General features: G+C 48.0%; 1 protein-coding gene across 1 annotated transcript in view; it reads right to left on the reverse strand.

The window, feature by feature from the left end:
* Positions 1 to 13,221, reverse strand: part of LOC104161761 (glutamate receptor ionotropic, kainate 4) — a 136,369-nt gene that overhangs the window by 46,635 nt on the left and 76,513 nt on the right. Inside the window, exon 6 of the mRNA XM_009700297.1 lies at positions 10,016 to 10,069. Coding sequence (XP_009698599.1) covers positions 10,016 to 10,069 — 54 coding nt within the window. The remainder of the gene's footprint in view (positions 1 to 10,015; positions 10,070 to 13,221) is intronic.

Here is a 13,221-nt window from a genome sequence, read left to right on the forward strand (position 1 = left end):
TGCGATTTGCCCCGGTCACGCAGCAGTCGCAAGGCTGAACCCACGGCTCCGGTCTGCTCAGGCTGGCTGAGTGACGGGGTCAGTCCCAGCCCCGGCTCAGCTCCCTGCGCAGCTTTTGGGAGGGACCCCCGCCCGCATCAGCCCAATTTCCCTGGGGAAATTCCCACACCCTGTCGAGGATGGAGGCAGCTGCCAGGGCTCAACCGCCTGACAAAGGGACTGCAGGCAGACCCAGACATGCTCCCCTCAGAGTCAACAATTTGCTCTCGTTCAAATGTTACAGCAACTTTTTCCCAGCTCCCGTTAGCGGTGGCTGGTCATTGCAAGCTTTGGTCTTTTTCTACACCCAATGCTCTCTGTATCTGTCTTTTTCTAGGCAAGCCTCTAGCTGCAGAAAACCCCATTTCTGTTGCTGTCATGCTCATAAAGCATCCACCTCTGTAACACAAAGGGATTGCATGGCCCGTATGTGACCCTTTCCCTGCACTGCTCCCCATCCCTTCCCTCCGCTCCAGCTCTCTGCTTTCAAATGTTTTTCCATCAGATGGGCACAAGAGCATTCTGCAGACCCAGATCAGAAACAAGCAAATGAGCCCTGAGCTGCCTATGCAATGAGATGGAGGTAAACCATCCTTGGGGGACACACTTCATTTGCAATGGGATAAGAGAGATTTGGTAAGGTCAGGCTTGCTACAGAGGGCAAAGGGCTGAGAGCATCCAGATACTCCAGTAGCTGCCAGCTCAGCTTCTGTCCCTATTTATTTTTTTTTCCTTTCCTACACAGTCATTCACCACGCTTGACATTTCCAAACCCACGTTTTGCAAACACAAACTCATTTGCCATTCAACGCCCGCACCACTCAGCTGATTTCCAGAGCTCGATGCCCCATCCCTCAGCCCTGGTCCTACCTCCCGCCCTGCCCTCCCGATGGCAAGCGACGGCTCAGCCTCTGCCGCTGCCCGGCAAGAGGTGAGGACAGACAGGAAAAGGGGTGGAAAACCCAGCTCTTGGAGATGCTCTCCGATGGCTCCTTTCACCTTGTGTTTGCGTGCAAGTATTAACGCATTTACCTTTTCAAAGATCGGACTGAGGTAGAGAAATACTGTTGAGTTTTGAGAAGCGAGACTCAGACATGTGAATGGCTCTGTAGCGGCTGCACAGGGATTCAGTGTCAGATCCAAGGATTTCTCACCCAGACGTACTGAAGCTGACTTTTGCCTAAGCTAGGAAAAATTTTTAACAGTCTGAGCACACCTATGGTATACACACTTGACCTTGCCTTGACTGCTAGACAAAGCTGGTGGGCCTAGTGCTTAACCAGAATAGTTTCATAGCTGCCTCTCCTCGTGTAGTTACTCTTCCTTCTCTGCAGTGCTGGCTGGTGCTTTTGCAGGCTAGAAGATAGCTTTCCAAGGCACTAAGAGCAAGGAGCCATTAGGAAAAATCACTCACACCTGTCAGCAGATTCTGTTTAAAGGGGGACTCCAAGCCCTGGCGTGCCTTGTCCCAGCCTCCTCCGCCTGCACGAATACAGCTTTGTAACCACATACTTTCAGGCAAGATCAGGGTACCTGGTGAATACAAGAGGCTGCGAATCAAAGAGATGGGTGCAAACAGCATCTCCCTCATTACCTCCTATTCCACTGCCAATGATTTTTTTTTTCCCCCTCCCTACACTGGAACAACTGCAATAGTTGACCAGCACTTTGACCTCCATCTCAGTCCAGCTCCTTTATGCCAACTGGTGCAACCTGAGGCACAAAGAAGACCATCAAAAATCATGCCAAGGCAAATTTCAGGTACACAAATCCTGGCTGCCTGAATTCCTCCCTCCCTTTTCAGTCTGTTTTTTAAAGCACCCACCAAAAGTCAATATTCCGTTTCATGAGCTCTCAGAAAAAGTAGGCCTGGAGGGACTGCAGCCAAAATTAACTAACTTTTACAGAAGAAAAATCCCCAGACTGTGCTCGAATCACAGCAAATTCGGCAGCAGCACCAGGCAATTACAGTGTAGATTTTCTGACTTCTACTACAGGGCTGCAGCCACTAAATATGTGCTGTTAAATAACAACACTTAGCAATTCTATGGCACTCCATATTTTCAAAGTGCTAGGCACACATTAGCTAATTGAATACAAAGGGGTTCCCTGGGAGACAGCACTGGAGGAGTTATTAGAGGATGAAGTCACTCTTGGGTTTCTGTGCTTCATGCGGCACTCGACCTGCACTCTCACTTTACAGCAGCAGACAAAACCTATGGAGCGACCCGAACATTTAGATCATTGGGAGAACCTGGCTAACAAAAGCCACACAGCCAAGCTCTGTAATTCATGATTTTAAAGCCATGAGCTTGGATTTTCTGGCATCGCTAGCTGTGAGTTACGATCGGGAGATTTACAGGCTATAGTCTCCATTCCATTAGGAACATAAACCCATAAGGTACAAGCGTATTACTCAGTGCAAGTCTCTAGACTTGCACGTTCAGATCACGGGCCGGCCGATCCCAACCAGGACTCGGCACGCACAAGTTCTCTCCCACCTCAGCCTGCATGAGTGATGGGGCTCCTGCAATGTGCCGGGGGGGGTTCTGATGGAAATCCCTTATCCTGCCCTGCACATTTCACTCTGGCTCTGTTAACTCAACAGCAGCAACGTGCTGCTCCTCACATTGACCCAGCACTGTGCTCTGACAATGTACAAAATCACTGCTGCCTTGCCCCGTGGGGACTCCTGCCAGGATATTATTATGCCCAGAATCCAGCGGAGGAAACTGAGGCACAGAGCAAAAAACCAGCAAGCAATTAAAAACCTGACAGCATGATTCAGCCTAAAAGAGACGTGGATTAACAACATGCCTTACAATGCAAAGCATCAAAGCCAGCATTCATATTTAAGCATATAATTAATGAAGTTATCCTTCCAAATCTGCACCCAAGTGATCCGCTCCCAGACTAAAGTATAGCCCACAAATGATGGCCAGGTCTCCCCTCACTACTGGCCCCACTGCCACCGATCACACTCTCCCTCCCGAGTCTGGCAAGAGGCTGAAGATTTCTGCGTGGAAAGGGGTAGGCACGCAGGGGATTATTAGTGTCATAGCAGCCTGCCTGATAAGAAAATGTTTTTTAAAGTGTGGAGCTGTGAATCCCCAAGACTCCCCTGCATTGCCATGCTGTGGTCTCAGTTCAGCAAGTGGCTCCTGGTAATTGCTCACCCCGCAGCAACGAGACGGCCAGTTTGCTATTCAGCGCTCTGCATCAGCTATTGAGCTCCTTCCAGCTTTATTGATTTAGCTGGTGATATTGTTCTGCATCCCATTTGTGTGCGCAGAACCTCGCTCCCTGGCTTGATTCTTATCGCATTTTTAATAACCTAGATCACCTGGGAAGCAGGGAGACAACCACCACTACCCACACGCTGGAGACAAGCATAAAGATGGACTCGTTTCATTTTTAGTGACTCCAAGACCTTCCCACACCCTGCTTGACCTCACTCCATCTCCAGCTTCTGGAAGGAACAGGATTTGCACAATTCAACCTACATCAACAGTAAGATGTCCATGTTGTGTGTGTGTCGTGTGTGTGTGTGTGTGTGTGTCCCGCTTCTCTCTTGCTCACACACACACGTGGTTTTATCTTCCTCTCTTACTTACTGCAAAGACTTTATTGGATTTTTGGATCTGCTGATTAGCAGCCTCCAAAACATCATCTGACACTGTCATTGCTCAGTGCTCAGCCGGAAAAACTCCTGGTGCTGTAAGCTCAGCAGGCTGCACTGACCTCACTCCCCTCGGTCCCAGCCAAGGATCCAGCCCTCCGATGGCAGTAAACGCTGATTTACACCAGGCACAGGCTCGCCGTGGGTCCAGAACACACTGTACTGTTCCTTCTTTATTTTTATGTGGGATGGGAAGGAGAATACTGGGCCAAGGCTTCCATTTCTCTATTAAGCCCTCACTCTGGCAAAACTTCCATTTCAAGAGCATTTGGTGCTTCGAAAAGCTGTCACCCTCCAAACACAGACTTTCAGTTCCCATACTGAGATTGCCTGGCAGCTTTTCTGCAAAAGCCAAACCTTCAGCTAGTGCAAAGTCAGCACAGCTCTAGTGACTTCACTGCTGACATCGCTGGATGCCAACGTGCAGCACTATTCACCATTTTAGGGTTATCCAGAGGAGATAAAGTATCTCAGCTCTTGATTCTTTGGGCAAACAAAACTCTCTCCATGGAGTCTCTCCCCAGGCCACAGGTGACAGGACTAGGACGCTTAGTCCAAAGGGGCTGAAGGTACCATCCTGGTCCTATTGACACTGAACAGATCTGGTGCAACTGCTCTGCAGTTACTCCAGGTTTTCACAGTTCAAGCACGAACAACACGTTGAGTCCAGAGCAAGACTCGCTGACAGAGAGGAGAGCAGAAGGAAACACAAACAAATGGCTAAGACATGGATTCCTCACAAGAAGCTTGAAAAGACTTCAGGCTCCTGTGTCACTGAGGTCCCCTTCAGTGCTCTGCTACTGATGGAGATCATTAACAGCAGCAAGAGTACAAGAAGAAAGAAAAACGTGCCAATCAACAAAGGACACAAAACACAGATTAAAGCGAATGACTTTCTCAGGGGACTGGTGGTACCTCCCATCCTCCTCCGTAACAGCTGCATTCCAGGGGCCACCACCTGAGCATCACTACCGGCCTTGTGCATGGCTGCGTGCTCATTACATGGCTGGGACATTTGGCCCCTGCCAATGTCAGCTCTTCACAATCTGGCATCAGTGAAGAGTTTCTTCCCTGAGATCGTCGGACCTCCTCTGTGTGAGGTAACAGTGGAGAAAATACCTGGCTTTGCCTCTGGATCCCGTTGCCCTCAGGGCTGAGCTGCTGAGTCTGTTAATCATTCCTAAGCTCCACTAAGAACACATTTATTTATTTACTCAAGTGGACAATATTATGTTAAGTGCTTTATGGTCTTCTTGAAAGGCTCCGTTTATTTATAAGCTATTGACAGAGTCAATAACTTTATAATGGGCCACATGTAAAAATCAATTTCTCTGGACGAAAAAAAAGTCATCACAGCAACAAATTGTGGCCTTTTGAGTAGGTGAGCAGATGCGGGAGATTTACCCAAGGCTCTGTTGTTTGGCCGTTCGGGTAGTTAGAGAGGAACTGTTATCTCAATGAACTCGGGGACAATTTAAGGGAACTGCCCGTATACAATCTGGTTGCTCTTACAAAGTTGACACGTCACAAAAGCATCAGTGTGCCATATGCTAGTAAGGAAGGGTCTTCTATCTGCCTCATGCCAGGAGAACTGTTAAATTTTGGAGGCTGCTCTTCAAATGAGAGCACTTTAGGAAAATACATTGCCCACATCTTTGCTGAAAGTAATTTACTTCAACTTCTCTGCAGGGAGCCTGTTTTGAAGAGTGACAAATCCACAAAGAGCAAAGAGGTCAAGTGCTAATGTTGGGACCTGAAAGGAACAGCTCTTGGAAAACAAGGGGTAGAAATTCTGAAAGACAAATAAGACAAGACAGCATGAGGGCAGAGGAAAAGAGAGGTTTGCTCTCACATCAGAGGGCCTGGGCTGTGCCCAAGAGAATGATTTACTTAACAACTGCAAATCAAGGACAGGATGGACTGAACAATGCATAAAGAAGACCCAGACAGGTAAGGTAGCACAGGCAGCAAAACGCAGGGAGGTACAGTTATTGCTTCGTCTAAATCCTCCTTTTCTTACGCTAACTAGAATGAGGAGAAATTGCTTTGGCATCCTTGCAAAAACCTGATTTGTTTGCCCTGCTACCACATGCCACTGAAAATATGAACCATAAATCCAGGGAATGATCAGGGCTCTACAAAAAGGTTTGCATCAGCTACTGGGAATCAGGAAGGCTGGCTGGACTGCAAGGTAAAATTTGTCAAAGCGTAACAAGAGAGTCTGCCTTCTTCACTTGTGCAAGGGGGAGCAAGGGTGCTTGCGGCCAGCAGAACTGGTGCAGCAAGGCCAAACACCGCAGCCCGTGCTGGAGCTCACGCTGCAGAACCAGGCACAGAAAGAGAAGATCCTTTCTCCAAGAGAGGGTAATTTCACAAAGCAGGACTAAAAACCTAAGCTCCGCAGCCCCACAGTCAAATACTAAGCTGTAGTCCACTTTCCCTCTGCTTTACTTTACATCATTCCCTCCTTCCAACGGGCGTAATCATAATGACAAGCTACTGCTGAAACGTGTGATGTTGTCTGGGTGATTTGGACACTAATTTCCCCTCCAGTTCCAATGGAGCATCCAGAGCGTTAATTCAGCTTTGAAAACCTCATCCTATATGAAGACCAACCTCTTTATAAATCACTAAACAAAGAAGAAAAAAACAGGAAACAAAAAACCAAACCAAAACTGATTTACCTGGTCTCTGGAAATTGAATACGGCAGCTGTTTTATCAGCAACAACACCTGCACACAATATTCTCGGGGAACAAAACTGCATCCAATGAATAGACCATCTGAATCAAGGCACTAGTAAAACTCCTTTACACCTTCCTTCCTACAGTAATAATTTAAATTGTTTCAATTATTTCCATCTAATCTCCTTGATAAATGTTTTTAAATTTAAAGCCAGCCTGTGGTCCATACGTTATATTAAAAAAAAAAAAAAAAAGAGAGAGAGGGGGAAAAAAAAGAAGACAAACCCAACAAGATACACAGAATTAACAAGCTAAAAGAATTAATTGTAGCACGGGATTTAGGAAGCATCCAACACCCCTGGTGCTCTGTGCTGCCGATTTCAAGGATTTCCAGTGCTAGGAGGAACACTTTTTTCAATGCATAACAGCCTGCTTGCAATGCTCTATTTATGCACTGGCATTATTATTATTACTACTATTATTATTATGGAGCACACCATCACCCTCTTACACGGTCATTAGCTGTGTGGATACACAGAACCCCTGTGCCCTGCCGGGGCAGAGCTGCTGATGAGCAGCTCTGAGCTCACGTCAGCACCACACAAACCAAGGCACAGGGAACAGCTGGCCACTGGGTCAGCATTTCCCATTAATCATTGGGAATTTTCAGCCCTCCCAGAAGGGTAAGTCCCAGAGCCAGGGAGCTTGTCACCGTGTGGAGCTGTCAGGAAGAAACTTGGGTCAGATTGAGATTTTCTGCAAGAGGACTGAGGACAGAAGGGTGCTCAGTTGCCATGAGTACCCTATACATAGATGATGGATGTGAGGAAGAAAAATGCGACAGACCTGCTCTGTTCTGCAAGTTTCATTAGGACTCTTGGAAAATTTGTTGAGCTTCTGTTGCTGACAAAAAGGGTCCCTTGAGCTGGCTGAAGAAGGTTGATAATGAATTCACACGCAGTAAATTAGCCTGTGGATATTTTTACATCAGGCTGCTCGCCTCGGCTCCGATGGAAATGCATTGGGGGCTGAGGGCTTCCTCCTCATTTGCTCCTGCGATCTCCTGCCAAAGGCTGGCATCTGCTTTCACACGTTGCTCTGCCTCCCCGTTGAACGGCGGGGAGAGCAACGCTGACGCTATCTGCAGTCATCAGGCCAGCTACGGAGGAGCCGTCATCGCCGAATCGCTCTCCCATGGACGGGCATCAGGGGAGTTGCAGCAACTTACCTCCATCTAACGCTCTGCAGGGAGAAGAGCTGCGACACACAACTAGCTGTCGGCTGGGATGTGCTTATTAAATAAAATTAATGCTAGAAGACAGAAACAGAATTCCCCTCTAGTGCCGCAGGGCAGGTGTTTAATTCAGCATTTTATCCCCTTTTCTCTTCTTTTTTTGCCTGAAATACTTTTCCATCTCCAGGCAGCTTAATGCTATGCAGTCTATTTCATTTCTGATAGGTTCTCCCTCCATTTAAAGCCATCTTTTTGCTTGCTCCCTCTGACAGCAGTTCACTATGATTTTATCTTTTCTATTAGGCAGTGATTGCAAAACCTCAGAGGGTTCATTAGGAGCTTGATAATCCCTCCAGATTTATTAGTCTAAATTGCTCACTCCCATCTCTCATCCCCATTTAAATATTACTAATTTCCTTAAACATCTCTTCCATCTGCCCAGGTTTTGCCCGATGTCACCTTTCTTTAACGGTCCCTGCCAAAAATCCAGTTAGTTCTGCTGAGGGCTGGTCTTTTGAACAAAATGGTAGAATAACATGGGTAAATAGATTACTATCCTGTGAGAGTGAATGGCAACAAAACTAATTTCTTTCTCACCTGCCTTAACTGCATTACACTAGATGAAAGGGTTTCAAGGACAAGTTTCATGCTCAAAACTAGTGTGGTGGTGGCGAGCTTAATTTTTATAATTATTTCTGTTGTCCCAGCACCATCTATGAACACAGACTCCACTGCGCTGGTGATGTGCAAATAGGAATCTCTTACTATATGAATAGTCCCAGTCCGCATGGTGCATCGCGACTGCTGGGACTGGGGAGGGCAAGTGGAAGAAGAAATAGCTGTTGGGACCAGAGGGCAACGGAAAAACTACTTGCTGGGACTGGAAAAAACTGGAGTGGTTTAGCGTTGTGAGTAGGATCTGATGGGGACAGCCACCGTCCCTTACCAGCTCTACCAGCAGCACCAGCACAGCTACGTTCTGACTCGGGGCTGGCACTGGGGGTGAGAAATCACAAAGCAGCAGCCACTGCCTTAAAACAAATGATCTTCACTTTCCGCGGGGGTAGCTCTTCCCCTAGTCTCCATCACTGGCTGAACCCCTCCAGGTACATCCCTTCCTTTTGCTTTCCCGCCCAGTGGTAATCATTTGCATGGAGTTAATCAGGAGCAGCGAAGCTTGTTCTTGCTGGACTGATATTGAGCAAACGGATCGAGCACCAAGCAGGAATCAGAATGCTATACGTTCAGGTAGGAAGCTTGTGGCTTTTTCTGTTTTTTTGCATTTTCCTCTTTTACGACATCTCCTTTCCCTATCCCTTTTCTGATCTCTGTCCCAATTGCTCTCTTGGCTTTCACCCCCTCCATTTCAGTCCTTCCCCCTCCTCCTCTCCACTCCAGTTCTCCTGCCCACACATTTGGCTCCATCCGTTCCCGTCTGTCTCCCACCCAAACACAAAGCGTGATTCAGCTCTCGGCTTTCCTGGCACACGTACACCCTGGCATAAATATTAATAGAAATTAGAGAATATGAGTATCATTTGGGGTTGGAAGGCACCTCCACTTAATCATCCAGCCCATCCTGCCGCACTCAGGTTTCCATCATCCCCGCACCAGCATTAATAGGTATCTGGTCTCTCTGGTGGTAGAATTTCCCCCATACCACTTGGCAGCCTGTTCAAGAGCCTTGTAGCCGCTGCAGCAAGAGAAGCTTCTCTGATGTTTATTTTGGGTTTCCCTCTGCTGCTGCCTAAACCCATTACTCCTTGTTTAGCACAGTACTCGGGGATTTAACCACACGATCCCCCCATTAATGTTATTAGTAGCTATAAAGCCAAATCACTGGGGGCCATGCTGAAGATATACCCGGCTCTGCCTCTCAACATTTACGGTATCATCCTTCCTTTGTCTCAGACAGCCGCTCTCAGAGGCACAGCAGAAAAGCACGGGGCCGTGGTGCCCTCCACACGCACACCCCAGCACAGGGAATGGGACTGGGGGCTGACACCTTCAGAGTAACCCTCCTAAGGCCTTGGCCAGGAACCACCCATCTGCTGGTGCTTCCCAAGGACCCACACATCTCATTGCACCAGCTCCAGCCACAACATCTACAAATCCTGCCTTTACCAGCTGCACGGGATCGATCGGTGCTGCCAGGCACCCATCGGCTTTCACCTCCCAAAGGCCAGGGCAAGACTTTCCCTGACTGATGATGCTCAGGTTTGCAGGGGTACACCCCTCCTCACCTCCCTCCCCCTCCTCCACAAATCCCTCACTTTCCAAGCACGTGGTTCTTCCCAACACTCCCATGGGCTGGGGAGATCAGCTCCCATTAACATGACTCTACACGCATATGGGAGAAAAGCCGAGAAAAACGTCTTACCAGATTAGTGAAGATATACGTGTAATAGGCAGACGCCATTCCCAGTTCAGCTGCCTGTGAAGGAGAGGAAAGGAGATTAGACCAGAGCCTGACAATCTTCAATCTTGACTCTGGCAAGGCAGAGACGGGGCCACATTTGCTTTTTCATCCTTATCGCTCCATGCAAGCACTGCTGTCTTCCTGCAGGCAGGGAAGGGTGGGACACAGCAACACAATTTGACCTGTGAAATTAAAGTCTGGGGAACCAATTTTTCAGGAGGGCTAAGCCTACCTCTGAGGTCTCCTCTCCGCAACATAACTGACAAAGCACCTGCACAGGGGCTGCCTGGCAGAGAGAAACCACCCAACACCGCATGAGCCGCAGCTCCAGACCCCTGTGACCATCCCTGCTCCCTCTGCAGCATGGTGTGAGATGACATTTGAGGATTTCTGCATGTGGCCCCATCCTGCGGGTGTATCCGGCCAAGGACAACCTGGAAGGAAGACGCCCCATTGGAAGTAAAAGCTTTTGTACCTCCAACAGCAACAGCCTGTACAGACCCTGGCAAGGTGAGGTGGGGTCCTGCAGCCCCAGCCCAAGGCCTCCAGAGCCCCTTGGAACGAGGAGGTCCTTGGGTGTACTGTGTGTTTGGAGGAAAGCAAGGTTGGCTGAGGTTTGCTGCTTTGTAAATGGATGCTGCTATTCTGCTGTTCAACTACCAACATCTTTCTGAACATAATGAGGGAAAGCAGCAGTTGAGAGAGCTCAGGGCTTGTCTCCTTTCACCACAAACACCATGATGCAGAGCGCAAGGCAGAAAAAGCTCTTCTGGAGTTACAGAAAAAGGACAGTCATCCCAGTGGTGGTTTTCCCACATGTATCAGTCAGATTTGGGCTTCAGTCCCACAAATTAATTAGCATGAATGAAACCTAGTAACTCAGCCTGTTCTCCAGAATTTAGACAGAGTTACGATGGCCACAGAAATAGGAAAAAAGAGGGTAAAAACATATGGCGATGCAGAGAGAAGGACACAGATTTTTCCATGGGGTGACCTGTTCTAGAGATCTCAGATCAGGTCATTGAAGTCCTTTTCCAAAATGCTCAGTAAACAAGGAGTTGGTTGTTGGGAACAGATGCTCAGGAAAGCAGGGGATTAATCTGCAGATCCTCTTGAAAGCCTATGTTTCACTGCCAAGCACAGCTGGTCTCAAATCATGCTTCCGGACCTTGGCAAAGAGGTTTTCCCATCACCCCAGACCACACAGAGGAACTGGAGGTAGGGAGAAAAGCACCAAAGGCAGTTTTAGTCCCTTTCCATCTCCCCCAGGAGCTGGAGGATGGTGACAACAGAAAGTTAGTGAAGGAAAGGTACAGAGAACAGGTGGTTTAGATTGTACCTCTCCCTATTCCTGCCTGTCCTTTACCTATTTCTGCCCAAAACTGAGGCTACCGCCATTGCAGTGGGAGTGGACATGGGCAGCCGGGAAAGCTTTGGATGCCCACAGAGGACTGACGGTGGCTTAGGTCTGGCTGTGTCCAGCCCTTTGGTTGCACATTGTCACCCTGTCCCTTGCACAGGTGGCAAAATGGACACAGCAAAGTCGTTTGACCAAAAGAGCAGCACGAGTCCGGAGGAGGCTGCTGACCTGCTTTTCAGCCAGCTCTCCAGACAGCTGCCTCATTTTTAAGCCCCTACACAATAAAACCTGGCACCCATTTCCCTCCCTTTTCCCTTCCTGGGGACAGCGATAATGTCAGCTCTCTCTCTGACCCACTTTGAAGTCAGTGCATTTGATTTCAAGGGCAGAAAATCAAAGCGAGCAACACAGCGCTTCCTGTGAGCATCACTCTCGTCCATTTAACGTGCCCGCTGGCAGGTGGGCAGCCGGGACAGGCTGGTAATCGAGGAAGCAACCATGTGTCTCCAGACCATATGTGGAGGGTAAGAGATGAGAAAATGCAATTTCTCTCATTGTCCGAGGCCAGGACTGGTTTCCTGAGACAGGTCTGATACGAGGCACTTTCAAACCGTTTTTCTTGCTTTTGGTGACCTGTGGGCAGGGGCCAAGGATGTACCCGCTTGCTCACCACAACCTCACTCTCTACTCTGGTTGCACCTCTGTAAAGAAAATACTTTCCAGCTTCCCAAGATGTAAGACGTTGCCAGACCAGAAGTTCATTATTTGTTACCTTCCATTCCTCTCGCTGGGGAGACTACATCAGGTTTTACTGAACTGCTGAAAAATCGGGGCAATCTCTGACATCTTTATCAGTCATGGCAGAAGGATGCTAGAGCCAGGAAGGGAGACTGCGGGTGCCTGAAGAGTGCTGCTGTGTGCCTGTGGGAAGTCACTATAGCAACAGAGGAGGGGGACAGCCCTCAGCAGCCAGGCAGCACGCAACAGGGACCAAGAAGAAAAAAAGAAAAAAAAAAACACAAAAAACCCCACCGTGCATAGAGAGGACCCAAAAAACCCCCAAACCTGCTTATTTAGAAATGCAAAATTGCAAGTAGTGGAATAAAAGTCTTGGGGGGGGGCATGGGTGGGGAATAATAAAAACAGGCCTAATGGTTTCTGCTGGCTGTCATCAGAGATAAATCTGATACAGTCAAGGCCTTTGAATGACTGATTCCCTGATACTGCAGCCAGGACACCGTGTGTAACAGCCAAGGGGGACCCCATTGCTTGGATTCTGCCTCCATTCAGGAAAATGCTTCTTGTTCCTTCCAGGATGTGGGAAACTCTACACAACTTTAGACTCCATCTGGAGCCACTGCTCAATTTTGAAGTAGACTATCAAAACAAATGCTAAAAACTGCAGCAAGAGACCATTTAAAAATAAACATGGTTAAAATAAAATCTCGGTTAATAACACAATAAAAAAAGGAAGTAAAAAGTTAGAAATGTACTTAGAGAAAAAAAGAAAAAACTATTGCACTGATTGACTAGTTTCAGAGTGCTAAGCAGCCCTCCACGGCTGTTTGATGGCAAGAGGAGTCACAAGCACACATCACTTCTAGAAAGCAAACACATCAGCTCCAAGCAATTAAACCATTGCTCCTACAGATACAGTTCTGGAAAGAGAGAGCAAATTCTTTTCCCCAGAAACTCCATTAGTGCCAATTCCCCTCTTGGCAGAGACCATTTCCAGTGTTGCTGCAGGAATTTTTACACTCCATTATTGTACAACACCTGCACGTGCATGCTCATGTACTGCACACAG

The sequence above is a fragment of the Cariama cristata genome, unplaced genomic scaffold, assembly GCF_000690535.1.
Source record: "Cariama cristata isolate BGI_N322 unplaced genomic scaffold, ASM69053v1 scaffold3945, whole genome shotgun sequence".
Classification (NCBI taxonomy): domain Eukaryota; kingdom Metazoa; phylum Chordata; class Aves; order Cariamiformes; family Cariamidae; genus Cariama; species Cariama cristata.